Source organism: Notothenia coriiceps, unplaced genomic scaffold (genome assembly GCF_000735185.1).
Source record: "Notothenia coriiceps isolate Sejong01 unplaced genomic scaffold, NC01 NC01_scaffold00027658, whole genome shotgun sequence".
Lineage (NCBI taxonomy): Eukaryota > Metazoa > Chordata > Actinopteri > Perciformes > Nototheniidae > Notothenia > Notothenia coriiceps.
In genome coordinates, this window is record NW_011360359.1 from 93,543 (window position 1) to 121,454 (window position 27,912).

The 27,912-nt window shown below is 44.7% G+C and overlaps 1 protein-coding gene across 1 annotated transcript in view; it reads right to left on the minus strand.

Moving 5' to 3' along the window:
- Window positions 1-25,613, minus strand: part of LOC104957756 (Krueppel-like factor 7) — a 33,535-nt gene extending 7,922 nt beyond the window's left edge. The window contains exons 1-2 of the mRNA XM_010785411.1: window positions 25,288-25,613; window positions 5,409-6,048 (exon numbers count right to left, since the gene is read on the minus strand). Coding sequence (XP_010783713.1) covers window positions 5,409-6,048; window positions 25,288-25,467 — 820 coding nt within the window. The 5' untranslated portion in view covers window positions 25,468-25,613. The remainder of the gene's footprint in view (window positions 1-5,408; window positions 6,049-25,287) is intronic.
- Window positions 25,614-27,912: the final 2,299 nt, after the last annotated feature.

Genomic DNA, 27,912 nt, shown 5'->3' on the forward strand with positions numbered 1-27,912 from the left:
GGGGGGGAGTGCTGAAACATGAGGAGGCAGTAGTCAGTGCAGCTGGCTGGATCTGGCAACGGCACGCCGCCATGCCACCGGCCAATTACCGAGCACGCTGGCAGAGCACGGAGGCAGTTGCCTAGCGACGGCAACCATGGAGCTGTACAGGGCAAGATGGGGGAGGGAGGAGCGGGGGGTGAAAGTGATGGTGGTGGTGGTAGTAGTGGTGGAGGTGCAGGAGGAGGAGAGGGAAGTGGGAGGGGGGGGGGCACTAAGAGACCAGAGCCTGCAGCAGTACATAACCACTCAGCTACCGACTCCTCCAACGATACGCTGCCCACGTTGCCTAGCAACAGAGCCCCCCCCCTCTCTTCCTCCTCCTCCTCATCGCTCCTTTCCTTTAAGATGCCCTCGTACAAACAGGCAGGTGTTCTCAAACTCACATTTACACACTCTTTAAAAAAGAAATGTTACACAGAGTTTGATTGGCAGTTTAAAATGCCAATCAGTATGCTAATCCACTGGATTAGCCCCAACTCTGCAACATAATCTGATTATGCTCTGTTACTTTTGGATTACTTTGCCAGTAAAACATACGATGTAGATTATGGAGCTAAGGGGATTATGTCTCCTCATTTAAAGCATCAGGATTGTGGTCGGATGCTGTTGTTAAAAAGCTTTGTTTATTATTTAATAAAATCCCAATCATCTCATTCAAAGCAGAAATCCTTTTTCCTTTCAGAGTTTGTTTTCTAAAGTAATCAAATAGGCAATATTTGTCTTCCGTAATCTGATAACTGGGTGTTTCCTGAGTCACTGTAATCCCATTATGTGTAATCTGTTACTTCCGAATGCTCTCACACACACACGCACACACACTCTCAGTCCAGCCTCTCAGGTGCCAGTGTTGAAGTTAATTGCATTCCCTCCATTAGCCGGAGCTGTAGCAGGGCAGCGGGGCCTCAGAGGTCATTAGAGGGGGGTCTCGGAGAACACTTTACAGGCTCCTGCCCACAACTACCACCACAGGGCTGGAGATGAGAGGGAGGGGGGGGGGAGGTAGACTAGAGAAAAAGGTAAGATAACAGACGGATGGGTGGATGGAGAAATGTTGGAGCGGGGCATGTAAAACTAAAAGATGAATTTGTTAACATCCATGTAGACATATTTCGACCAATGGATGTCATGATGTGAATTAGAACAATAATTAAGTAGCCTATGAAAAAAATACAGAATCTTTATAAATGTGGGTTGAATCTTTTGTATTAAACAGGCAAAAGTTACATTTGTTGGATAATTATTTATGTAGAAACATCATGCATTCTGGACCTGAAGTATAAAGACACCTGGACATCATATTGCAGTAAGATATAGAGCTAATGATTTGTGTTATTGACAATGAATCAGTTTCTTAAAAATAGTCTTTAAATTCCAGTACTGCGAGCCCAAAACCCACAAATAAAGCACTTCAATATGATATAAAACAGAGAGGAAATGTTCTTCCATTGTTGGATGAAAGTTTGTTTGCTAAAAACACATTTGGCCATTCTCATTGGTCCATCAATTTTCTTTAGTCAAATCCTCAAATGGCTGGCCTGGGTCCAAAAAAAGAGAAGCAGAAAGTGGCAAAAGAGCGAAGCAACAACATAAGAGTGGGAGGCAGAAGCGTACGCAGAGACAGACATGCTCAGAGAAGACTGATACACAGAGTGCGGAAGATTAGAAAGAGCCAAAGAGGGAACAGAGGGAGAGAACAGTTTTACTTGTTCCCTCACTCTGCCCAAAATCTAATTGTACCATTCCTTATCTGCCATAAGCCTATTCACAAAAAGCTCTACAGGGCACTGTCATTTCAACTCAGCCCGTCTAATTCCAGATTAAATCGTAGCCTTTTCTCCGTGGGTAATTTATGGAAATAACAACTAAGAAAAAGAGGATTTGAGTAATGACATCTTTAAACTTGTCAGGATAATGGCTCAGAGAATGGGGGAGCCTGTGGCACCGCTGTCTTTCTGCTGAAGAGGGTCGCGCTACTGTACCTCCGCCATTCCTGTCTTCATCTACTCTTTGTTTCACTCACTATCTCCTCTTCTTCTGCCTTTCGTGTTTTTCTTTGTGACATCTCGTGTCGACATTTCCCCCCCCCTTTATCATTCCACTTTCCTGAATAACAAGACAGATGTTGCTTTTATCCAAAGCACCTGAAAGATACGCTTGGGGGGAGGGGTTCCTCTGGAAACTGAGCCCTTTTATGGTACTATATGAAACAGTGTGTGTCATTAAATCGCAATCATATATGTTTTTGAACAATTCACATAGAGAATGAAAAAGGCTTACAGTAAAGGTGATATTTTGATCCAAAAGGATATTCTTCACTTGTTATTTTTCAGATTGGCCAGTGTATTTAAAGTGCAGTAGTTTATTAGTTTATAATTCAGAGAAATGGTTCATATTATAAATTTACATTGGGGAATGGAATAGTTTAAATACATTTACTTCATGTTTCCAGTATGAACACAACCACTCTTTTCGTAGTAGGAAACAATAGGAGTCACAACCTCCAGCAACAAAAGAAAAGCAAACCAAATGGAAATAACAAAAGACACCACCACTCTGACATGGTTGGTGTGATCCACGTCATGTCCTTCCCCCTGCACGCTCCCCCCAGGCGCCAAAACCAAGTGAGAACGCGCTTGACACGGACCATCTCCTGTTGTGTGCCAAATGTGTGAAAGGGAAACTCAACTCAACAGCTTAAAGATGACATATTAAGCCATTAAAGGTATAATTTGTAGGTTGTGCCTCTACTGTGACGTGTCTCCATGCTTTAATGTTCAAAAAGCTCTTTCTTTTTCTCATACTGCCTGTGCTGCGGCACCTCTTTTCACCCTCTGTCTGAAACCAGGGCCCAGTCTGCGCTGATTGGTTAGCTGGCCGAATCTGTTGTGATTTGTAAACCGCGCCGAGATGTCCCTCCTCTTAGCCAATCTCTTACAATGTGTTAGAACGCGAGAAGCACCAGTGTTACATAGTGGTGTTGCTATGTTACAGAAGTAAACAAAGGAGTCCAATTTGAGGACTTATCGGATTATTGAGATGTCAGAATAAATGATTATCTTGTTTCATCCCTTCTCCCTTGGCTTGTATTGACATTGGTAACGCACAGCATCAGCGGGCTGGTCTCCCAGGGTTTGCCCAGTTGGCATGGAGTTTCAGCACCACCGGGGAAATCAATGATCGCGTGTCTGTGCCCTTTGTTCCAGTCGGGCTCACGCCTAAACCTGTGGTGTGCATCACCGCGGGTGGGATCACACATACAGCGTGTTTGCTTGATTCTCAACATATAGTTGTTGACAAGTTGGCTCGGAGCCAGAGCTTGGAAACGAGTCGTGTGTGTGTGTGTGGCTTCTGAATTGGACAGCCTTGGTGATCCGTCAACCATTAAGTGTAGGGATTTACATGGAGGGTGGCGAGGACATTTAATTAGAGTCCTTGTAACTTCATTTAGCCTGATGGACGCTCTTTGCTGTACCTCCAAACACATGAAGAAACAGCTATATATTAGCAAAGACTGCAGGCCACCAAGCATTTCATTTGTTTCTCCAGGCTTGAGCGATTGGCTATCGTTCAGGTGTCATATTCAAAGAGGTAGGTACCACAGTCAGAGGAAGTATTCAGATGCTTTACTTAAGTAATAATACCACACTGTAAAACTGCTTTGTTAACAGTAAAAGTTAGAATCAGGTAGTTCTCTTTGGTGTATGGTGGGGCAAACATAAACACAGTGTAAGGAAAAAAGTTGTAAGAAAAGATGATTATATAAAGTACACTAAAGTACAATACTTGAGTAAATGTACTTCTTATCTCCAACAGATTTGGATCTTCTAACCTTTCCACACAAATCGCTCTAGAGTTCAAACAAACCCTCCCCATGTGTGAGGTGTGATGAAACCCAATGGCGGCTGAACCCTAACCCTGCTAATTAATATTGCAAACACAGGCACCAAACAGCTATTCCTGTTTTCCCTTCCCCTTTAATTGTTGGAATAAGCACACAGATGGCACCCCTGGTGACCCGCCTCCTACGACACCATTATATCCAACCTCAGATGGAGAACCACTGACCTAGACTTACAGTACAGAACGCACAGAGGACGGGAGCGCCTGAAATAAACCGGGGAAATGGAAGCCTATCCAGGTCAATCCATCCATCACTGCGCAGTTACTCAGACAGAGGACAGCTCCTCGACAGGGGTCTGAGTGGTTTGGGATTGAGATGGAAGAGCGAAGGAGTTATAGCTACTGAACCCTCCCCCCTTCCGTCTCCAGAAGAACCTTGACAGGAAGGACCCGTCCTGGTTTTAGGTAGAAACAGCGGGATAAGAAATGTGGGTTTTCTTAAATCATCACATTTTTATCGTACATAGTGATATTTTCATAGGGCAACAAGAGGACTCAGCCTTAAGCCTTCGCTGTGATTACTTGGCTGATTTCTTATCACTTTATGTGGTTTTGTACTTGTTCCAAGAATGGGAAGCAGGGGGATTTCCCTCAATTATCTCACTTCAGGTTATCTAGGAAAGGATTTATGGACACACGATAATTCTTAAAGTTTATCTCCACTCAGAAACCTAAATAATGAACCATCAAATGTGTTTAAAAGTATATATAAACATACAAATAGAGGCATAGATTGAGACATAAACAAAGTAGGTTGATTAAACAGAGACAACACTGTCTACATGTGTTAATATACCCTCAAAGACTTGGATAATAAACTATAAAATGCTTTTTCCCATATAATATACATCTCTGATTTACTGTCTGAGATTTTAAGGCAACACCAAGATACATTTAATTCTGATAGACTGCTTTCAGTTTCTATTTTCAGTGCACACTCTCCGGCGGTGTCTCCTCCAGTGTGCAGCAGTCATTTAGCTTCAGGATTGAGCCTTTTTAGCCTGTCACCAACAATGAGTGTCAATCAATTTTATCACCTGCAGGTGTATCAAGTGGCCAGCTCTGGTAGGAGAGGTGTCCTCAGAGCTGCCTGGCTGAAAGTCCCATAGGGCCACTTACTGATAATATAGCTGGAAAAGCACTAATATTCTCACACACACGAGATTAGGAAACCTTGTGTCTCTGTACGACTCCTATAAGCATACACACAATGTTGTATATTAATGTGAGCTGTGTGGGCAATTCTGAATAATTATATAGCACCAATCCTGAAGCTAAATGCACATTAAAGAGTCCTTGCAAAAAAGAGTATTTTACTATCTTGTGCTGAGCAAGCAAGCTGAAACATTTTTAGTAATTTAATGAACAAACAACTGTGTTGGCAAAGCCCTAAAAGCTGCTTAATATTCCATCTCTAACAGTATTGTGCAGGATAATACAATCTGAAAGACTCTTTAGACTCTCACCTGTGTGTGTCCTCTGGTGGGCCTTTAGGTGGGAGCTCTTGGTGTACACCTTCCTGCAGCCGTTGAATTGACAGCGATGGATCCTCTTCTTGTTCTCCGGTAGCTCCCCCACCCCGATAACACACGCCGCCCCCTCCTCTTCGTCCTTCATCCGAACCGGGAGCGAGTGCGCCGCCACCAGCCGAGCCGCGCTGAGCCCCGCCTTCCTGGCGACGAGCTTTAGGGTCAGCGTCCCGTCGGCGGAGGCTGTCAGAGTTTGGTTGGGTTTGAAGAGGTGTCGGCCCAGTTCTGGCGACGAGGGGGGCGTCAGGGAGGTGACGGCGCTCAGCTGCGCCTGGTGGACCCCTTCCATCGCTTCTACGTTTTCCAGGCCTTGGCCCTTAGGTTTGAGGTCTCTTTTCATTGCACCGGAGGAGGGGATATTCTTCCGCGTTGGGCAGAGGATGACCGGAGGGGGGCTCGGGGGCTCCGGAAGGCTGGGCAGGTCTGGCAGCAGGGCGTCCGTCAGCTCCTCCTCGCCGTCCTCCTCGCCGTCCTCCTTCAGGTAGGCGGGAGTTAGTAGGCCGTCCAGGTCTTGGTCGAAGAGTTCTGACAGGCGCTTGGGCTCCGTCTGAAGATAACGCTCCAATTCTAGGCAGGTCTACAAGACAGAAAAAAGACTTCAATTAGACCCAATTCAGGTACGTCTGCACTGAAAATGCCCACTCTCAAATCCCACTTGACAATTTCAACAGCCATCAGATCGTTCGATACGCCTTTCACACAGCGCGGAGAGGAAATCTGCATGGTGCCATCCACTCACCCAGACAGGCAACTTAGCAGCTCTGCCAGCTGTCACATGCGCACACGCACAGATAGCCACCAAGACAGCCAGGATTACCTGGCAGCCACAGCTCGACGGCTGATTACACACTGATTGATTGCAACCACTGTAGCGCGGAACGAAAGCGAGCCGAGTGGATAGCAGGCGGAGAAGTCCTAAACTGAACAGAACTCCTATCAAACAACATTTTATAGAGCTTTGACAAGCCATGTGTGCAGCGGCTTCCACTGAGCCAAGATAGGAAGATTTATTCAGCTGTAGTTATGGTCTGCTTCATCCCTATTACTCCAAACACCTCTCCCCTCGGAGGGCAAATAAAAGGCTACATCCCCGATTTGTGCGAACTGGCATCCCGAGAAGTCTATTACTTCACAACAAGCTGGCAAGGCTCTGAGAGGAGAGCCGGCGAGGGGGAAGAGACGCCTCGTGTCCAAAGATGAAGCTATTATGTTTGAATGGACGCCACCAGTTTGATCCCAGGGATCGTTGTGTTGCGCTTGTAGCCACTAACACATTTTGACAGCTGAGATGGAGTCTAGCAGCTCCACTGGGCGCGTGTTACTTGCCACTTCATTTGTGTGTAAATAGGCACTGACAGACAGAGTAGCTAGTTCCATTATCAGGAATAAGGTTGTGCAGACTGAACACATCAGAGACATTTACAATCTTACACCCCCCCTTCGCTTCCTTGTTTGCACCTTCTAAAAATAAAACTTCCCTTTTTCTCTTTTTAGGAGGGGGGGTGTCTGTTGCTAAGGGAGTGTAATTTCTCCTCCAAGTTGTTTTCTTCCAGGAACAAAAAGGGATTTGGAGTTGTTTTCTGACTGTTTACAGTATTTGCATTTACTGACATCAAATTAAAAAGCTGCTTCCACATCTACAGCGAGAGGTGGAGATAATGCCTCCTTCCTCCACTGCACGCCTACATGTTTATATTTATTTATTTCCTGTAATGGCTTTAAAAAATAACTTATTTTCATGCACTGTGTGAGGCCGTGATGGCTGAGGCCGGTGAGTCGTGATGTTCTTTTTTCCTTTATTCTTTTTTTCAATTAAATATTGAAGGCATTGAGACAAGATGATGAAGGAGATAGCATGCGACGGTTAGAGGTACATGTATAGGCCAGCACTATCTTTCAACCCCCCTTCTCACTCAGTCTTACCATCACCTGCCTCCCCCCTATCGATTCCCCCAAATCTTCCTTTCCTCCCACCCTTTCTTCTCTTTGTCGTCCTCTCCTTTTCCAAGGTGAGGGCTAATTATCCGCTAAAACCGGCCCGTTAAAGGGACTTTATTCAGCAAAACGCTGAGGACTGCAAACCAAGGTGAGTGTGAGGTAGAGATAGTTCAAGAGAGCGGAAAAGAGGATAGAAACGGATAAGTGAGAGTGGGGGGGAGGAGGAGAGTGATAGAGGGACGGGGCGAAGTACGCGAGGAAGGTGTTGACTTCATTTTCTCCATGGGGGGTGAATCCTTTTTGGAAGTGTGACATTTGGCATAACAGGATCCTGTCAGCGGGCAAGCCACAGGCCGCGGAGAAAAGAGGTTTCATGCGCAATGAATCATGGGTTACGACCCGAGGATGTGCCGGGGTGACGGCTGTGACAGCGGAGGGGGGGGGGGGGGGAGTGTGCATACTGTACTTATACGCATACATGATGTTTGACAAGGTAAGAGGGATAAAAGAGGCTGCAGGTAAGGGGGGGCGGCAGGTACGGCAGGCTTAAGCGCGTGGCCAATTCTTCCCATCCTTCTTTCCACCCATCATTCTATCAAAGCCCTTCTCCCCCTCCTCCCTCCTCCCCCAGGTGGTGACATTAACATTGTAAGAGAGAAGGTCATGCAGTTGATCAGCGGCTCTTGTGTGTGGAACGGTGTGGGTGTATGTTCTGTATGTAATTTATGCTAGTGTGCTGTGTGAGAAGCATAATTATGCTACCCCGTGCGTAATTATGCTGCTCTTGTGTTCGCATGTTTTCCGGAACACCTACACACCGAGTACAGCAGCGTCTATTTCCTGAGTGTGTGTGTGTGTGTGTGTGTGTGTAGGCATAAGGAATCAGGAGCCAAAAGCATGGCCAAGATAGAGGAGCGCTCATGGCTCGGTTTGGACAAACGCCGATCTGGACGGCCAATATCAATTGGCGCTGCATAAAGCCAAGGTTGGTTTCCTAAAGGGCTTTCGGGATGATTCCCTCATGCGAGCCAGGATAAGCTGAGACAATCCAATAGCTGATCCACCTCTACCTAAAACTGGAGGAATTGGGTAGGGGGAGCAGGGCAGTGGGATGACTTTCAACAAATTCACGTTTTAGTATTGTTAAGCATTTCCTTTGAACAAGAGAGTCATCATCTTCGGGTCTGTTCTCAAACATTTTACATTACTGCAATCTAATGACCATTGACTAGGCCTGGCTCAAGGGAAGGTGAGGCCTTGACCGAGAACAATAAAAGCTTTTTAAACGCTTTAAGGTTTGATAAAACCTAAATGAGATGATATAAGTGAATTTTTACACAACCTTGACTGTCGCTCTGTATTTTAAGAATGTATTCTAAAGTCTTTTCCTTCGTTTTTAAAGCAAAACATTCCCTATTCAAGACTTCCTATTATTTTATGATCCTCCACAAACCCTTATGTCCTCCGGCTGCTCTTACAAAACACATCTTTTCATATTGTTTTCTATTTAATATGGTATTAAGAGTATTGTCAAGCTGTCTGTTTTTATTCCTAATGCTTTTATGTCATTCTTAGATAATAGAGACCCTTATTTTACATGCAATATAAATAAAGAGAATTCCTTCCTTCATTTGTTTCACTATACTATGAACCCTACACTAAAGCAGTTATCATTATAATGTTATTTACACCCGTGCCAAAAGGTTTTCCATGAAAAGGCCAATCAAGATCCATCACAACAAGTTATTTCATCACAAATCACGTTCAGGTTATGTCAGGTAGTGTCTCTTCTGAGTGGCTGCGAGGTGAAACACGGCACCTAACTAAGGTCAATGTTGACACTGATTGAAGTTTGAGCGTTCAGGCATTAAATCCAAAACAGCAGCGCTACTGCAAGGTGATGTTGTCACTAAGATTAAGATGAGTGCGAGCCTGCTAGATGTGCTGTATCTTTGAGCTTGACTACTCATGTTCAAATTGCCTGATTTGTTTGACTAAAAGTAACTAGAAAATAATATCAATTGAAATGATTAGTCATTAATCGAAATATAGTTGCAAGAAAAATTACGTGAACCCTTTGGAATTACCTGGATTTCTGCATAAGTTGGTCATAAAATGTGTTCTGATCTGCACGTTTGAAGTTTGCAAAAGAGCACCTGGATGTTCCACAGCACTACTGCTAAAATATTCTGTGGACAGATGAAACCAAAGTTGAGCTGTTTGGAAGGAACACACAACGCTATGTGTGGAGAAAAAAAGGCACAGCACACCAACATCAAAACCTCATCCCAACTGTGAAGTATGGTGGAGGGAGCATCGTGGTTTGGGGCTGCTTTGCTGCCTCAGGGCCTGGACAGATTGCCATCATCGACGGAAAAATGAATTCTAAAGTTTATCAAGACATTTTGCTGGAGAACTTAAGGCCATCTGTCCACCAATTGAAGCTCAACAGAAGATGGGTGATGCAACAGGACAACGACCCAAAGCACAGAAGTAAATCAACAACAGAATGGCTTCAACAGAAGAAAATAGGCCTTCTGGAGTGGCCCAGTCAGAGTCCTGACCTCAACCCAATTGAGATGCTGTGGCATGACCTCAAGAGAGCGATTCACACCAGACATCCCAAGAATATTGCTGAACTGAAACAGTTTTGTAAAGAGGAATGGTCCAAAATTCCTCCTGACCGTTGTGCAGGTCTGATATGCAACTATAGGAAACGTTTGGTTGAGGTTATTGCTGCCAAAGGAGGGTCAACCAGTTATTAAATCCAAGGGTTCAAATACTTTTTCCACCCTGCACTGTGAATGTTTACATGGTGTGTTCAATAAAAACATAAAAACATATAATTGTTTGTGTGGTTTTAGCTTAAGCAGACTGTGTTTGTCTATTGTTGTGACTTAGATGAAGATCAGAACACATTTTATGACCAATTTATGCAAAAAGGGTTCACATACTTTTTTTGCAACTGTAGTTGAGGCAAGTCTTAACTTACTTTGTCATTTGTTCTTGTTTTCTAGCCATTAACAATGTCACTTCCAGGAAAGGGTAATGAGTTGAGCACAGCAGCAATTAATTGCACTGCTAATTAGCGTGACGATTTTCAGCTGCGGCTTCAGTGACTGTTAGCCTTCCAGCATGTTAAAAATGGCATGCTGTTAGCAGCTTTGTATCAAGGAAATAGAGCTGTCAGTCATAACTGATAGGTGAATGATAAGCAAGGCTCATTATAACCTTTTTTTGTCATTAACATGTTTGTCAGAGGGCACAATTCAGCGTTGTTTAGCAAAGTTTGAAAACACTAGTGTATTCACACAGACATCAAACATATGTTAGGGTTAGGGTTAAGGTCATGCCACTAACAGTACATATTGTCCTCTTTACGCCTCAATTGTTCTATAAATAATTCAACAAAACAAGCTGAAACAAAAGCCAATAAAAAGGAAGAAAAGTCACTCGTAGATTATGTTTCGTACACATGCACTCTGAATAACACATGCATAAAACACCTCAGGTTAGCAAGGCTTCAAATACGGCAGGTGTGACAAAAATACGCTGATCACGAGACACACTGAGAGAGCTGCGAACCAGTCCTGATTCACTAACTTCTAATTTCTCTCTCCTCCTCCTCCCCTCTGCCTCACCCTCTCCTCCCCTCTTCCACAGGGCCCTTGGCCTGGCAGCTGATCCCCTCTCCTCCCCTTCACATTTGGCCTGCACAGAACCGCCTGCCATCAGCATCAAAGCGGAGGATGCCTCCCAACTGTTAGCACCCCGCTACGTTGCTAATAAAAAGCCTGGGTTATAAATATGAACAGAAGAGCATGCATAATGCCCTAAAGGAAGGCCCAAAACACCACTTAACAGATAGATGTAATGGGGTGGATACGGCTCATTAATTTTAGGATAATCGTGTTTAGTTTTTAGATGCCGTGATAGAGACAAGGTGCTATGAATAATATCCAGCGCTGATGCTAGCAGGGTTGAAAAGGGCAGGAGTGTGGGGGGCCCTGAGCTGGAGGGGGTGATGCAGCACTATTGTTTAGAAGGGGGGGGGGGGTTGTCACATCTTCTCAAAGATGACCAATGATTCCCTACAGCACTTTCCTTGTAGGGTTTGACATTTTATTCATTATGCAAGGTTTTCATTCTTTATGCTAAGCTAACTAGCTGCAGATTCATATTTCATTTGCACAGACTATACAATGTGTCTAAAAGAAAATTAATGAGGTTTTTTCACTTGTATCTTCCTAATATTTTATTTTCTTGTGATATTTTGTTGTTGACTTTTGATGCTTTGGCCACAAAACAGTGTTTTCACAGAATGAGCTTTTGATTGCCGTCATCACTTTGCACAAATTGCAAAAAGATTTGTTTTCAGCAACAATATGACATTTTGATTGCTTGGTTCGGCCATGTCTATATCTAGCAGAGGTTTGATTATTCATTTTGAAAAGTAAGTAACATTCACGTCACGGATGAATTAACAGCGGCTTCTCCGCAGCTTCGCTTCTCTTCTTCTGTTGTTTCACATTCAACTGTTTATTGCTCGCTGCATGATTTCATTTAAATCGCACAATGTCATTGGTCACAGAAAATGAGAAGGGCTTTGTCTGATTCACGGGGTGTGAATGCAATATCGCTGCTTTGATTAAAATCCTTCTGAGAAATGAACCACAGTTTTATCTTTAACATAAGGCTGTACCTAGGGTTTGGTGACATGGCACATAAGTAATTTCAAAATGCTTTTAGGCTATGCCAATCATATATTCTCTAAAATAACCATCATTATCAGCATGCTTCTATCTATATAAAAACCAACATGTGGGAGAATTGGAAAAGATGCCATATCCAGTCTCATGCTGGCTGCTTTAAAGAATGACACGATCAATGAGAAATCTAACCTTCATTGAACCCGGTCACCAAATTGTCTTATCTCCTTTTATCTCATTCTTTTGATTTGAGTTTTATAACTCACTCTTTGTCTGTACTGACTTTGTTTACGGCCATCACTATTTGTAATTCAGCACCACCCTTGGCACTTTTATCGAAGGAAAAGTTTGGGCAGGCACTTAATTCTCTGTCACCGAGTGTGCATGTGTGTACCATGCGAGTGTGTCTATGCACATGTGTGTGTCTTATCCTGCCATGGGGTGTTATAGGGCCTATGTCTCCCATTGATTTGGTGAGCCAGGCCAAGCCATCACTTTGAGGTGACAGCTAAATGACCAGTAGCCCGAGGCAGTGGCCATCTCGCCAGCAGCCTTTGTGTGTTTGCGTCGCAGTGCCTAATCGATACCAAATGATACTGCGCTGGAGCTCATCAGCGGTGGCCGTCGCAGCTGACAGGGACGGTAATCTATAGCTTCACTGAGCAATACTTACACAACTCCCCCCACACGTATACACACAAAATCTCAGAAAGCACCCCTCTCTTCTAAGCTGCCCTTAAGGTTTTTTTTACTCAAACTCACCAAGAGCTCCGACCCCAGACTCATTGGAGAGCAGCATGGCGTCACCGGTGGATCCCAGTTGCGCGGGGAACCTGCCTTCGGGGGGCCAGGCGGAAGGGAAGGGTGGGGTGGCGGGGTGGGGAGATAATGCTTCATTTCCCCCCCCCGACACTGATCTGAATAGCAGGGCGCCCTTGCTTCACCCTTATTCTCTACGGAGAAAGTGGCAGGGGGTGCGGTGTTTGGCTTGAGGGAACTTATAGCTCCTGATTCCCCAACGGGGCTCCGGAACAACGAAGCAAAGGAGAGACAGAGGGAGTGGAGACACAAAGAGACAGAGCTAGAGGGGAGCTAATTCATCTGAGATAGCGGGACAGGTGAGGGACGGAGAAACAGGTCTCTATATGCGAAAGATTAGGAGTAGAAAGTTCCAAGGGGGTGAAAGTAGTGGCATCTTCCACACTTACAGGTGCACATTTTTTACTTTGTAGATAGTGGAAGACTGAAACACCACAGACAGGAGACAGGAATCCTCCTCCTCCTCCTCCTCCTCCTCCTCACTGACTAACAGCTCCATCTCTCCAGGCAGCCGAGCCTCACCTAGCTGCAGATAACGCGGTGCGGAAACAGCTTAATTACACACACAGCCTTATCAGGCGACATTAGCCTCACAGTAATAATCAGGGCCGCCGTCAGCCTCTTCGTCAAAGCTTGGCAACGCAGCACCTTGAGGCGCTTTTACACAGTGCGGGCTGCGGGCTGATAACAGACACCGTCAGTTGTTAAATCACAATTTGCTGACAGAGTTTGAGGGAATAATGCACATATGGTTGTAAACCAGACAACTCCTTTGCACACCGTGTGGATGGATGCGCTAAAATACACTTTAAAGGCAGCAATTTCAATTCTAAATGCCTAGATGTCATTTCACGCACTTAACCTGACACTTTAATTTAAGGTTCCGTCTTCAGAGTATTGCTCGCTCGGACATGCACCGGTTTCTTTCACGAGTATCACTTTTGCTCTTTTTGAGGTAAGACATCTCCCCACTAAGCCCTCCGTATCTGGCGATTTACGCGACACGTGTATGTGTGTTTGTGCGTGATAGGGGATCTTCAAAGCACCTTTCATCTAGCAGGAAAGCAACAGTGATGGAGCACTCAGAGCGCAAAAACCTGTGACCTCTGCTTAATGGAGCAGAAAGACATTTCCCATTGCTTTCTCCGAGCAGACACAACAGAAACCACACATCCGCATCATCCATGACACCAGGGACCTCACCCCTGTCTTCCCATAGCGCAACATGGACCTACGTACAGTATGGAGAACCCTCTGTAAAATGTAAAGAAAGTGTTGGAGATCAGGTGTTATGTAAACAAATGTTCCATTGACCAGATTTATTACAAGGACAGGTCACAGCTTCCATCTTGGATTCTTTTGAATCCGAAGTGACAATGCTGAACAAGTAAGGCCAGTAAATTGTTTCAAATCACTTTAAAGAATTGAAAGCACAATCTATTAGAGTAAGGGTTTTAATCTTTCAATAAAGAGTTACACAAACAACAAACTTTATTGACAGTTGTACTGGACATTAGTCCGTAAACAAAAAAACTAGCCTCATGTATTACATGTATTACTAGCTGCATTAAAGAAGCCCAAAAAACTAGCTATTGGGCGATTCGATACATCAGTTAAATGTTAACTGAGGTCAAAAATCTATTCGGATGTAAGGTAATTTTTTCATAGACTTTTATACAATCCGATATATTCTGCAATCCCCTGGCCAATACAAGAGAATGAGAGTTAAAAGCACTTGGGTTTCTGATGAAGATATATTAATTCATAAAATGATGGACTAAAATGCACAAATCACTAATTCCATTTTCTCAAATGAGTGGAAATGCTGCTTCTTTCTCCTTCAGTTTTATTGTGTGCCACACTAAAAAACTGTCACATCTGAATTAAAATCCATCCTTCCACACCGACATGTATCCTTTAAATGCCGAAAGAGACCTGACAAGCAAACAGACTGAAGATCTGCCGACCTTGAGCGCGATACAGACATTATGAAGAGGTCTTAGGCTCAGGGTACAACAAGTGCACGGCATATAAAGACCTCTGCGGTTCCATCCAAATAGCTTGTGACAAAGTGTGCAAAATGTCTTTGTTCTGGTATTAAGTCGGGGATCGGAGAGGTGAGGGTGAAATAGGATAGAAAGGGAACAGAAGAGAAGAAGCATCTTGAGACTGGAGAAGATGGGGGATGAAATCAGAGCGGAGAGCAGCATAGCAGGGGTATGGAGGATTGGGGGGGGGGAGGATTGGGGGTATAATCCCAACGAGTGGAGCCGTGTTGCACTCGCCGGGGAGGGGAACTCTGTCTCTCTTTAACTGGATTTGGGTGAGCTGCTGTTTATCGGTGAATGAGTCGCCAAGCGCTCCCTCTCAGCTGTCAAAAGCTCCCTAATCTAATCAGGAGACATTTCAGCCATTTGCTTTCAACACGGCAGAGTTTAGAGTGTAGCCTATATCGGACATGTTTGCATGTGGGTGTGATGGAACCAGTGTATGTATGTGGGGGGGGGGAGGGGGGGTTCGGCGACAACAGTGGTTTTACACCCGACGTTAGCAGCTTGCAGCAGGATTTGGGGAGTCTGCGCTCCGGATGTGGGGACCCCATTGTGTGCGGCAGGCTGGCTAATCTTCATTACCGCACACAATGACGGGGCGAGAGAATGGGGGCCTTGGCTGGAAATGGCACGGAGAAACAAAAGAGCGGCGAGAGGAGAAAGAGCGAGGGGAGGAGGGCCGAAAATAACAGAGGGGAGAGGGGGAGATAAAGGGGACAGTGAAGCGGAAAAACTCTGCTTCCTCCTCATACAGTGGCAGTCGGAGAGGGCCGCTCGACACCCCGATCACGTCCGCAAACCGTTAAGTGCGACTGTGGCGCCGTGTGTGCACTGATAAGAGCCCAAATGGTTCATTCTTACAAGCTTCTGTACAACTAAAAGGCAAGCCACCCCTGCTTTTGCCACGCAGGTGTTGAGTGTTTGTCAGGGCCACAGTTTCAGGCTCTTTATTCCAACAACAAACCACAGGGTTAGTTACGGCTGTTTGTGCGGGAACAAGCAGCAAAAAGCAGGTCAGTGGCACATCCTCGCAAGGCCACGTTGAATTAGCTCGGAATTGTCTGCGCGGTTACGCAAGAGCGTCGATGTGCACAAAAAAACAAGAGGTGGGGGAACTGTCGTTGCGTCTTTATTTCCACGGCAGCACTTTCAAAACAAACCTGAGCGACCAAGATTAGCCCGAGCCGCTTAAAATATTGAAAGACGTGTCCTCGCCGCTGCTGTGGGCTCTCCGCCAAGAGATTGAGGAGAGAGAGAGAGAGTTGGAGATGAACCTGTTCACCCTTCTGAGCGGGGAGTATCAGCGCAGTGTGAGGACTTTTCACCCCAATTTCATCCTGGCAATGTACGTCTGCCCAGCGGAGAGGGGAGAGAGCAGTTAGACGCACTGAGAAAGGTGTTAGGAACTCATTGACTTTGGCCTTTAGCTGTGTGTGTGTGTGAGAGTGTGTGTGTGGCTCACAAGTCCAACATTCAAATTTAAAGCCCCGAATAAAAGCCGTGTTAAGACTCCGAGTTAAAGTTCAACGACTGGCAAATTAATTTCAAATGAACGGGCGGTCGTGACACATTGTTCAAGAGACAACAGCCACTTTACTTTCTGATGCAGGTACAAACACATAAACCCAATGAACTCCGTCTGTGAGGCTCTCTCCGTCTCTTCCTTTGCTTACACACACCAATGAAAATTATTGATGTGCTCTCTTATAAAACAGTGGCTGCTCCCTGAAGTATTCCTGGCAACATCACAGGCTGAAAATAGAAGCCGACCCAAATAACTTTCCCCGCCGGAACGAAAGACGGAGCCAGACCACAGCCACCGGCGACTGGCTTTACTAATTGGTGGCATTTTACAATGAAATAATATCTGGGGCAAAAGACGGGATAACACATAGCAATAAACTGGAGAGCAGGAGGATGTGCTGTCTAGACACACAAATACTCCCAGAGAAGAGAGGAGGGGGTGATTAAAGGGAAGGGAGGGTCTGGGATGCCTTCGTTCTTGTTAGCATAAGTTATCAAATTCTCGGAAAATACACAAGGGGGAATTGGGTAGTGAAACATTTATGTGACACCATCAGTTTAGTTAAAAGATGGGGGAAAACATCTACAGCAGGGGTTCTTACATGTTTTAAGTCATAAACTGGTATTTGTAGCACATATCCCCAAATGGATGCTATGATTTTTATTGATTTAGCAATAAATGAGGGAATTCATTGCAAGGAATCCAGCGTATTTACACACATTCGGCCAAGAATGAGCGCAAAAATGCAAAAATAGAAATGACAGACACAATACAAGTGTCTATTTAAGTAATACCTTTCAAATACAAATCCACATCTTCCAAGGCTCAAGTTTGGTAAGACAGATTTATAAGGAAATAAGCACATGTACTTTACTGTCAATTGTGTATGAGCTATTTCCTGGATAAATGTTAAAAGCTTGTTTAGGACAATTTATGCCCAATTGACCAATGTTTACCTTTCAGGAACCAAAACAAACTATTTTTGCATCGTGAATTCCTTGAAATGGCCAGATGTTTTTGCCTAGGGCCTGCAATTATGTTAGCCCACAAAATTACACCAAACCTCCCACTGAAGCCCAGAAGGAACACCAACACTGTAAACTTCTCATACACACACTCACATGCTGGCCATGCAAGGAGAGCGATGGAGGGAGGAAGGCATAAACGTCAATGTCTTTTGGCAGCCCAAATCTTAATTAGCACCGGGAGATTCATCTAATCAAAGGGTTGCCAGCCCATCATTAAGGCTAAAACACACACTGCTCCCCTCACATACCAGAACAGAACAATGGGAAACAGAGGTAGGCTGTCATGCTGATGAATGGCTCTTCCCACAGGTCTCATTAAATCACAGAAGGGCACTTCCCAGGTTGTTCCGAGAGTTAAGCAGGGTGCAAAATCATCCAACCCTCTCTCCTTCTCTGTCTACTTTGACACTTATATCGCCCTTTTTTTTTAGCAAGGCTGCACGTCAAAATAATATTTTTCTTAGTGAAAAATTGCGCTTTCAGGCTTTGACATATAGGCTAATACCAATTCAAGCTGAATCCCCCTGGTTTTGAGGATACAAGCCGTATCTTATTCAGACAACTCAGCCCCGCAGGAGGTTGGAATGACTGAAGCTACATGACGTGCCCAGTTGGCCGGAGATACCAGTGTCTTTAGGATAATATGGGGCCTAGTTTGATCTTCCAGTACATTTAGCAGCCGCTGCTGACAATGGAACACACCCTTCACCCGCATTCAACCGCCCTTCAATGTCCTCACCCCTGATCTCTAATAAATGTACTTTGATATCAAGTTAAAAGCTTGCTTTTGTATACATAAAACCTCAATTAACCCTTCTGCTAACCAGTCAAGTCCAAGTTCACGTTTAGCCAAATTTGAAGAATAACACTCAAGAGATTCCTAGGATCTGTTCGAGAAAATGGGACCGGACGTAAGGTCACAGTGACCTAGACCTTTGACATTTGACCACCCAACTCTTTATCAATCAATTGATCATTCAGTCCAACTGGACACTTCTACCAAATGTCCTTCCTACTCCACGTGGTTTTTGAAATATCACATCACCCGAAAACACAACTCCTTTGGCAGTGGCTTTTGCAGGCACAGAGGCTTACAAAAAGAAGTAGACAGAAACTCAAAGAGGGAATGGAGTAGGGTTAGGCTAGGAAAGGGTAAAGAAGTCATTTTTGGAGAACAGATAGGAAGGAAGGCGACATTGAAAGGGGAAAAGGTCCTGACACATCTGCCATACAGGCGGAGTGCTTTGTAGCAGAGAGCAATACCAGGTGGAAAAACACCACTTGCTTTGCATGTTGGACAACTGCAGCTGAGAGTTGCGTCTGGCATGCAAAGCACGCGCCCATGTGACTTATTAAAACACACAAACTTGGTGTAGCTTACATAATACAGCTTGAACTCATACCGCCGTCTCTAGGCCAACTGATATTGTTGTAGACACCCTGAATGGAACTCCAAGCAAAGATAACATTCTCCTAAAATACCTTTACAATAGCACACACTCCTAAAGGACCAAGGCCTGCATTGGGCAGCTGTGATCTTGACCAATGACTGTCTTGCTTTATAAACTATCCGAGCGGTTTCAGAGCGCGTCGCGTCCTTGCGGCTGTCACCACCAAGAGCTTAGGGCCGTGATTGATGACTGGCTTCGGATGACAACAACAAGCAGTGGTGTTTACTCAGGGCAAATTGCCCTTGTCTCTCTCCCCACCTTCCATCTCTTTCTCCCCCCTTTCCCTTGCTCAATCTTTGGAGAGGGATGGTCCACATGGCTGGATCTCTGGTTTCTGGATGGATATGAGTCCCTCGGGGTGGGATTAGCCTCCCAGAATGACAGCTAAACAAACAAATAGGCCAAAGCTGGTCTTCCTCTTTGCCAAGGCTGCCTAGCAACAGGTAGGCAGTAAGATGTGCCGCTTGGTATGTCACAGCCAGCCATGGCAATAAAATGCCCGGACATGGTTTGAAAGTCTCAAAGCCAATGGTTTCCAAATATGTGAGCAGTATGGAAGATTAAACACACTGCAGTCCAAGTTGGAAGATAGGAGGTAACCACGGCAACCAGCTATCATCTGAAGCCTTTACATACTTGTCGTGATTCATGGATATTAATTCATTTGAAATACGTATCATTACAGCCATTACAACAAGCTATGTCAATCGTGCCACCGGCTAAATGGACATGAAGTGGCTGATGCTCTTTAAAAAAGCCAATAAAGAAATATTGAGATTCTGAATTGGCACTCTGTAAATCACCAACGTTTATAGTTGAAAACCTATAGAACACACTACAGGAAATGGAAACCCAAAAAGGCACAAAAGGGCCTCTCTAAAACTGTTTTTTACCTGATCAAAAGTCAAAGCAGTTTGCCACAGTCTCAGCATACATAGCATATTCTGAAAATGAGTATCATGCAGAGCTGATATCAGTATGGCTCTTCTTAGAATATCTTTCATGAACTGATGCCTTTATTTATGACACGCGCTGTTTGAACGAGCATTTATTCAGCATTGTGCCAAATTTGGATTGCATAACTCTCCAACTTTTTGGCAGAAGAAGACTTTAAATAGGGGTTAGAGCAGGGCAAATCAAACAAGGCAGCTGTGACTCCTCAGCATTTAAGGAAGAGACACAGAGCAGAGAGAGTCATGAGATAAAGAAAAAAAGAAGAGAGAAAGAGTTGCTAGTGGTTTCAGAGCATAAAACAAGCGCCTGAGACTTCTCTTCCTTTCTCTTCTCTGCCTGTGGATGGCAAGCCGGATGGCAGCAGCGAAGCATGTCGGATCACTGTAAGGTGCTGTAACGGCTTCCCGATTTCGCCTCAAATGATGTGAAAGTCATTGCCAAGCCATGTGTGCTGGTGTGAGGCGAAAAAAATGACTGGCTCCTCTTCTCACTGTTAATCAAACCTGGGGTGGCAGAGCGTTTTGCAGACGGAAGCCATACATAAAGATGTGCTTGTTCAACACCACTGCCTTTTTTTCTTCTTCTTCTTCTTCCCTTTCCTCCATCTACACCACCTCCTCTCCCTCTGATGCCAGTCACCAGAGCATCAGACAAATGAACGCGTCCTCTCTTTCATCAGCGCTTCCAACCTTTTCATCAACGCCCATAAAATAATGGAAGGCACCCGTCAACGGCAATGGCCTCTCAGACGCCTGAGTGATGAGACAGAGGTGGCAGAGTTCAGTAAGCGCTTTATTGCAGGATGGATGTTACTGGGTCAGGGGGTCGCTCGCACATCCCATTACACAACAAACCTGTGTGAGGCGATGCACGGAGAATCCTGCAGAAGAATTCTAAGGATGCATGCATTTAGCACAGATAAGAGGATGTTGTGAATAAATACAAGCTTATACTGAGCGTCTACACTTCCTAGAAAACAGCCAGCCCTGTCTTGTTAGCATAACGGCTGCTGCTCAGGAGCCAAATTGCTTTTTTGCCGTTCTAGCTCATTTATTTGTTTATACCAATTAGATGAACTCATAGCTGCTTTTATTACAGCCTCTATTCCAACGGGCAGACTGATCTTCTCTCAGAATCGATGCATAAAGTAACAACCTTGTGCCTGGGAACACTCACAGGCGTCCAGCAGATATGCTACAAAGGCGCCCTTTCATGTCCCAGCCATGTCAAATAGATTGTACAGTATGCGGTGTCCATCCTCGAGATCTTCTGACAGCGATGCGAGCAAAAACAACGCTGTGAGAAATCAATTTCATATTGAGCGTCACGAGGTTGGATGGAATGCTGGGAGGGATGTCTGTAAATGAATACAGGCCTCATGTGAATAACACAAACTAAACCACATGTCAGTTAAACTAAAAGGGAATTAACTACGCTTCTTCTTTGGAGAGCGTCCAAACTTGATTTCGGGAATCTCATACTTCCAGTTGACATTTTTAATAAAGCCAGAGGCACAGACTGAAGACACCACCAGGAGCTCTTTTGAGACAAATCTGATTAAATCCCAGTTTGTCCTTCCTCCTCCTGCCCTGCAGAATACTGAACTGTGCCCGTTACAGGATTGATTTAATTTGAATTTGCATAAAATTACATCAAACAGCAGCGAGTAAAAGGTCACGGAGAAGATAGAGGGGGGGGGGGTGTTTTTTTTAGCTGGTTGGTTAACTTTAGCTTCCTACATGGACAGGAAATTCATGAATCAGAACTCGCTAATTCCTATAGCTAATGCTCTGCCAAACAATAAAGTGACTTGGAGTGTGACTGGGAAAGAAATGCAGAAGTTTACACAACAGCCCTGCAGAGATTCCAAAAATCCATACACTGCTTATTCTATAAGAGCGGGGGGGGGGGGAGAATGGATGGAGGAAGACGCAGACAGGATGGAGGGGGCCGCTTGGCTGCGCTCCCCGGCATGCTTGCTGTGTGTGAGAAAGCAGCTGTGGTCTACTGAGGATTACATAACACACTGAGACACATACGGGCCGGCGTGCATATACGCAGATGTGCACACGGCAGTGTATGGATGCATATGGATGTTTAATGTTTCAATGCACATTCTATCTCCTTTCTGATCTCTCTAGAGTCCGGGACATGGGTCATCTCTCTGGGCCTTCTTTACTAAATTCTTCCCCAATCCCTACTTCTTCCCCCCCCCCTGTTTCCTAAGAGTTCCTCTCTTCTTCTTCTTCTCCGACTGTCTCCCAGAGTGCGCTCCTGGGGGGGGTTTTCGAGCCCACCGGTCTGTGAAATGCGAAACCCTGCAGCGGGGAGAATGTGCGTGCTCTGCAACTTCCTCCACCTCTACGTTTTTTCGCCACCCCCAGACGCTGAGGCTGGAGCGGCCTGCCTGGGAAATGTGCGTGTTGTGAGCCAGAGTGGATGCATGTGAGCTTGCATATGGAGGTCCCGCTCCTTCCACATTTGGAAAAGCCACGTGCAGTCAGTATGGAAGCCCATAGTGCACCGTGCGGCGACGTACAGACAGAGTTTTCGCTTGGCACACAATCACGCACTCAGTCTACATGTGAGTGTCGAGCCCCTCAGGGATAATATATGTGTTTGAGGAGTATGGAGTGTGTCCTGGGGTCAATGACAGACAGCCATTTGCAGTGTCCCGTTACGTCCTATCCATCAGGGTCAAGTGCTTTGGATGAGATGTCAATCAAGATGTTTTTGTCGTTCATATTTTCAGCACCTGAACGTTACAGAGGACGTTAAAGGAAGCCGACATAAACAGCAATTTCTGTCCCTACGAAGATGCATAACACTTTTCTCTAGTTCCACGTATAAGGTTATGCTTGTTCCAAATCCAGCTCAGCCCTTCTGTTTGTTCCAACTCTGAGCAACCGACTGTACTGGGATTTGGAAGCGAGACAGCACAGTCGAGTTTGGCTCTATTTGGTTCAATAATGGAACAAATAGCAGCCTCAAATGTACCATCTGCAGACCTCCAAAACACTTTCCTTGTTTCTTTCTGCTCCCCATCCCCCTATAAGTGCCTGAATCATGCCTCACAGACACCAACAGGGGACACAGTCATCATTCTTGCCATCGCATCTCAGGGAGCCATTTAGGGTCTGACTACAACGGCCTCCTATCTCAGCATCAGGCGCCATAAAAGCATCAAATTCTAAATTGTGCCTGAAATACAGAGGGGGATTGCTCCAGTCGCGTGGAGCTTTTAAGGCTAGCCACAACTCATAATTCATGTATTCAGGAGGGCTCGCTGGCATCTTCGTGTGGCGACAATGAACGCAGGGACCGCTCTGCCAAGAACATCTCTCTGCTGCGCGGGGGAGAGGGGGTTTCAAAGTGTGGGGCGAGTCGTAATCCTCATGCTCACAAGGACACTGTGCAATCTTCTTAGCCCAAATATGGGTTGTTTTCCCAAAAACTTTGATATTTACTCCAATTATTCCTATCGAGGCACAAGGGGTTTGAGTCAAAGGCTGCAAATCGGAGAGAAACTGTTATTTAACCTCTAGGAAAGACACATTACCCCCCTTTTTTGTGTGTTTTCTTTAATTGTGTTATACTTTGAATCAGGATCATGATGAAAATACATATTTATGCTTTAAAATCGGCACATTTAGGTAGCAAAAGTAGCTAAAGGTGAGAGAAATGTGATGCAGGATTATAGATGCTATCAAGCTGTGACATTTTAAAGTCAATCCCACACTGAATCCATGTTCAAGAGAAGAGTTTATCTCCGATATCACGTGTTAAAGTGACCTTTTTGACCAAACACGATGAAAGCAGACCACAGCTTCTAAAAAGGAGTAGATGAATGATAGATTAAAAATATTAAATTACATTTTCTACAGATAATGACTGCAAAACTTGCCGAATTACAAAATGGACGTTGTCTGAGGGGAGCATAAGCTGCAGAAATGGCCAGGGAGAGACATTTCCAGTCCTCACAGCTTCCCCTGCCTACACACGCAGCTGTCTCTTCTCCATTTGCATTAGGGATCGATTTTTTGATATGCAGGCTGTGGGTGAGAAACAGGGAGAGGACTGCACACATGGCCCCATACAATTCAGAATCCACTGACAGTGTAGCTGGGAGTTGGAGACTTGTTATAAAAAGATGCTAACAGTAGGATGCCAATTAGGCTGCTTGGCCACAACGAATGGATCCGCGGTCACGCACCGGTTTCTCTCTCTCCTTCTCCCCCCTGTCACTCCCCCCTCCCTCCCTTCCTCATACGCGTGGAGCAGAGAAGTGGGGAAAAGCTCCAGCTCCTATTGCATGAACAATACCGGCATCGAATTTCCATGCAATGATTTTTTTTCTTTTGCTCGGTCAGTCAAGTGCAGCATGGAAAGCATCATCACCAGCAGCAGTAGCAGCAATGCAGGTGGGCATACTGATGATGCATGGCCATTATTATGACTTAGATGGGACATTTATTGTTATAAATTAAAGGAGGTGCTCATATTTAAGCATGTAATTCATTAATATTGTAAACGATTAAAGATAAAGCTGAAAAATGTAGATTACTTTTGAGAAAGTGCAGATCTTTACGATTTTTTCGCAAGAAAATGCAAAAAGAAAGCCTATATATGAGTATAAATTACATTTTTAAGACTTATATTGTATGAATACACAGTTAGGTATGATAATAAACTTCCCACGATGGAATTTTGGGCTGACTTTAACACAAAAGTGTGGAGTTTGAGGGCAATAATGGCCTTGCAAAGTGCCGGTGCGCCTCCCCACGCATCTATCACCATGTGGCCGCGTGCTTATCTCTCCAAATTCACCCCTCTGAACTTGGATGGAGGAAGTGTGAGTGTGAGATGGGTTTTTTTTTTTAAATGTGCACCCGTACATGCCAGTGACAGTTATTATTTTGGCTGCGCTGCCTTCACACGTTTTGGCCACCACTGCATTTAAATATGCTTCAAAGCCAGACATGTTAGGGTATCTATAATGAATAAGTGAGGGGACTTCTCCCTCCATGCAAAGGGGGGGTTTACAACTCAGTAATCTTAGGGATGCAGATGTATTATTCACGACCAATTCAGTCCCTAATATGGGATTCGGGTCTTCATCTTCCCAAATCACATTTGACAGCTTTATTACGCGCCGGGGTGCGCTCGCATCTTATCCACTTTTCCATCTCTGGGATAATGATCACATATATGAGTGATGGGGACATTTCATCTCACACATGCACGCTGCTTTTAGGTGGAAAAGTTGCATCTCGAGCGCATGTCAGTGAGCCCCGTGATGGAGATGGTGCACACCGGCTAAGGATCGAAAGTTGACACCTACCTGCTGCCAGTTCTCCTCCAGCGAAGGCATGGCGGAGAAGTAGCCGGTGTCGTGCACGATCTGAAGTTCCTGAAAGATACTGTGGTTCGCTAAGACATCCATGCTGACGCTCGGGGATGGAAAACCAGAATGCTCCACAAGAAACGTGCCTCCTTTCTTGGCTGTGTCAGACCTCTGCATCCACTTCTTTCATATTAGTCCATGTAAGAGGAGATTCATCGGTGAGTGTCGCTGGAAACGTGGCGGTTAGGGTCCCTGTACCTGCGCGCATCATCGGACTCGGTGCGTAAAAGAGACAGGGGGTGATGGAGGCTCCATGCGTATCCGTGTTGCCAAACTAGACACTGATAGGGAGCCAGGGCAAGGGGAGGGGCTTGGTAAACGAAGGGGCGTCGTTTAGTTTGTCAATCAGCTCCCCTGCGTGTCCATTTAAGGCGAATGGGAGGTGGAGGAGTTGTTTGAGCCGCGGTGGAGCGAGGAGAGGCGGGGTTAGGCAGATTTAGCAAGCAGGATTGGCTACGTTGCCACGTCACTCAAGCCGAGTATGTGCTCGATAGGTGAGCTATTTATGGATGGGTATATTAGATTTGGAAGAAGGTCTAAAAGGCTAGTCTGAGAGGAGAAGCCGTGGAGTAAACATCATGTGCTCACTAACAGGAGCTGGACACCGTGTTAATAGGGTGCTATATGGTGTAAACAGTTATTCAAATAAGATGCGTTAGACTGTAGATGACATATCGCTGTATAGGGTCTAAACGCTTAAATAATGAGTAAGCTTAACAATATTTTAATCTCCTATAATATGCAGTTGCTGTGTTTCTGTGGAGTGTTTTATTAAATATTGTTTGTACCTTTAATTAGGATTATGGGTGTTTATTTTATATTTGTAATCATATTAGCACTATATTACAAAAGAAACCTCCACACAGAGGTTAAAGGTCAAATAAAATGTCTTGTAATATGGCACAGCTTATCATACTCACACACATTGATAAAGTAAATCAGCATCTGCACTTCTTTTAAGCAGCGCAAGTTAAAGAAGAGGGGAAACAAATACCCCAGAGTGTGTGTGTGTGTGTGTGTGTGTGTGTGTGTGTGTGTGTGTGTGTGTGTGTGTGTGTGTGTGTGTGTGTGTGTGTGTGTGTGTGTGTGTGTGTGTGTGTGTGTGTGTGTGTGTGTGTGTGTGTGAGAGGAATGATAGATAAGTAGCCAAATCTTCCTCGATACGTCTTGTTTGGTGGTGCGAGTAATGCCGCTTATTCGCTCGCCGCCGTGTAAGCCTTTAGAAAATGGTTCACTTCCACGCAGGCTCAATAGTATTCTCTCTGTCTCACACACACACTCACACACACACACACACACACACACACACACACACACACACACACACACACACACACACACACACAGTGTTTCAGAGGTCTGTAATCTCATTACAGTGCTAGGGGAAGGCTGGCCGAGGGCCCCGGCTACACGATTTACACATGGCATTTTGGGAGGGGGAGCCGAGCTCAGACGCACGATGGAGCTCCCGCTGACATTTATCCATTTGACACAACTCACTCCATCTCTCTTTCCTTCTCCTTCCTCTCATTCAACCTTTTTTCACTTTCCTCTTGCTCCTCACGTCTGCCCCTTATATTTCTAGTTCCTCGAATACCATTTCCCTCTTTTAGTGCTCCATTTATCCCCATTTTCCTGTGCTGTACTCAGGAATGAAAAGCTTACAGTTAGACAGATTGAAAACACATGACAGACAAAGGGTTGAGGTCGGTCAGCTGACTATAAAACAAGAAAAAGAGTGTCTGGCACTTCTTTGTCCTGTTTAGCCGATTTCCACACGGCTGACTGGAGTGTAAAATATTAAACAGATAAATCCTGTTATTTTAGTGCATATTTTATGTGGCTCTTCGGACTAGCCAAGCCACAAAAACAGTTCAAACAAATAGATTTAACAATAAAAGTGAGTCAATCTTTGTTAGCAACGTTTTACTGAACTGAGTTATCCAAGCACCATGTTAACATCATTACAAAACACCAGGGCACACTTCTTTAATGTTATTAGTTGAATAAATGAGCATTATCAATATAAATGACACGGCTTAGTCGAATACTTGATTCTGATTGGTCAATTTTGACATTTCAAAGGTTATTAATACTCGATAACACACGGCTGCAATGCAAAGTACTTAAAGCATTCAAACTAAAGCATAATTGATGGAAAACAGGGTCGTTAAACCCAAGATAAAGATTCCAAATAACCCCAGTACAATCTCTAAACCCTCAATGGAATTTGTGTTCAGCCGTTTAAAAAGTCTCGCAGAGTAGTAAAATCCTCAACATATGAGGCTGTAATATCTTCTTCATGTGTATAATAAAACTTAAGAGCCTACAATTGTAACTGACAGTTTTTATGTCTGTGGCAGGGTTACACATGTCAAACTAAAACTATAAATTATACTCCATCTATCCGAATAATCCTATAAGAGATACAAAATCAACTATAAAGCATACCTATACAACTGTGAATGTTATTACGGACACTATGAGCTGACTTGATTTATATGTAGCAACGTTATGGGTACTTTACTTTTCCATTGAAATGAGTCTTCCTTTTTATTCGAT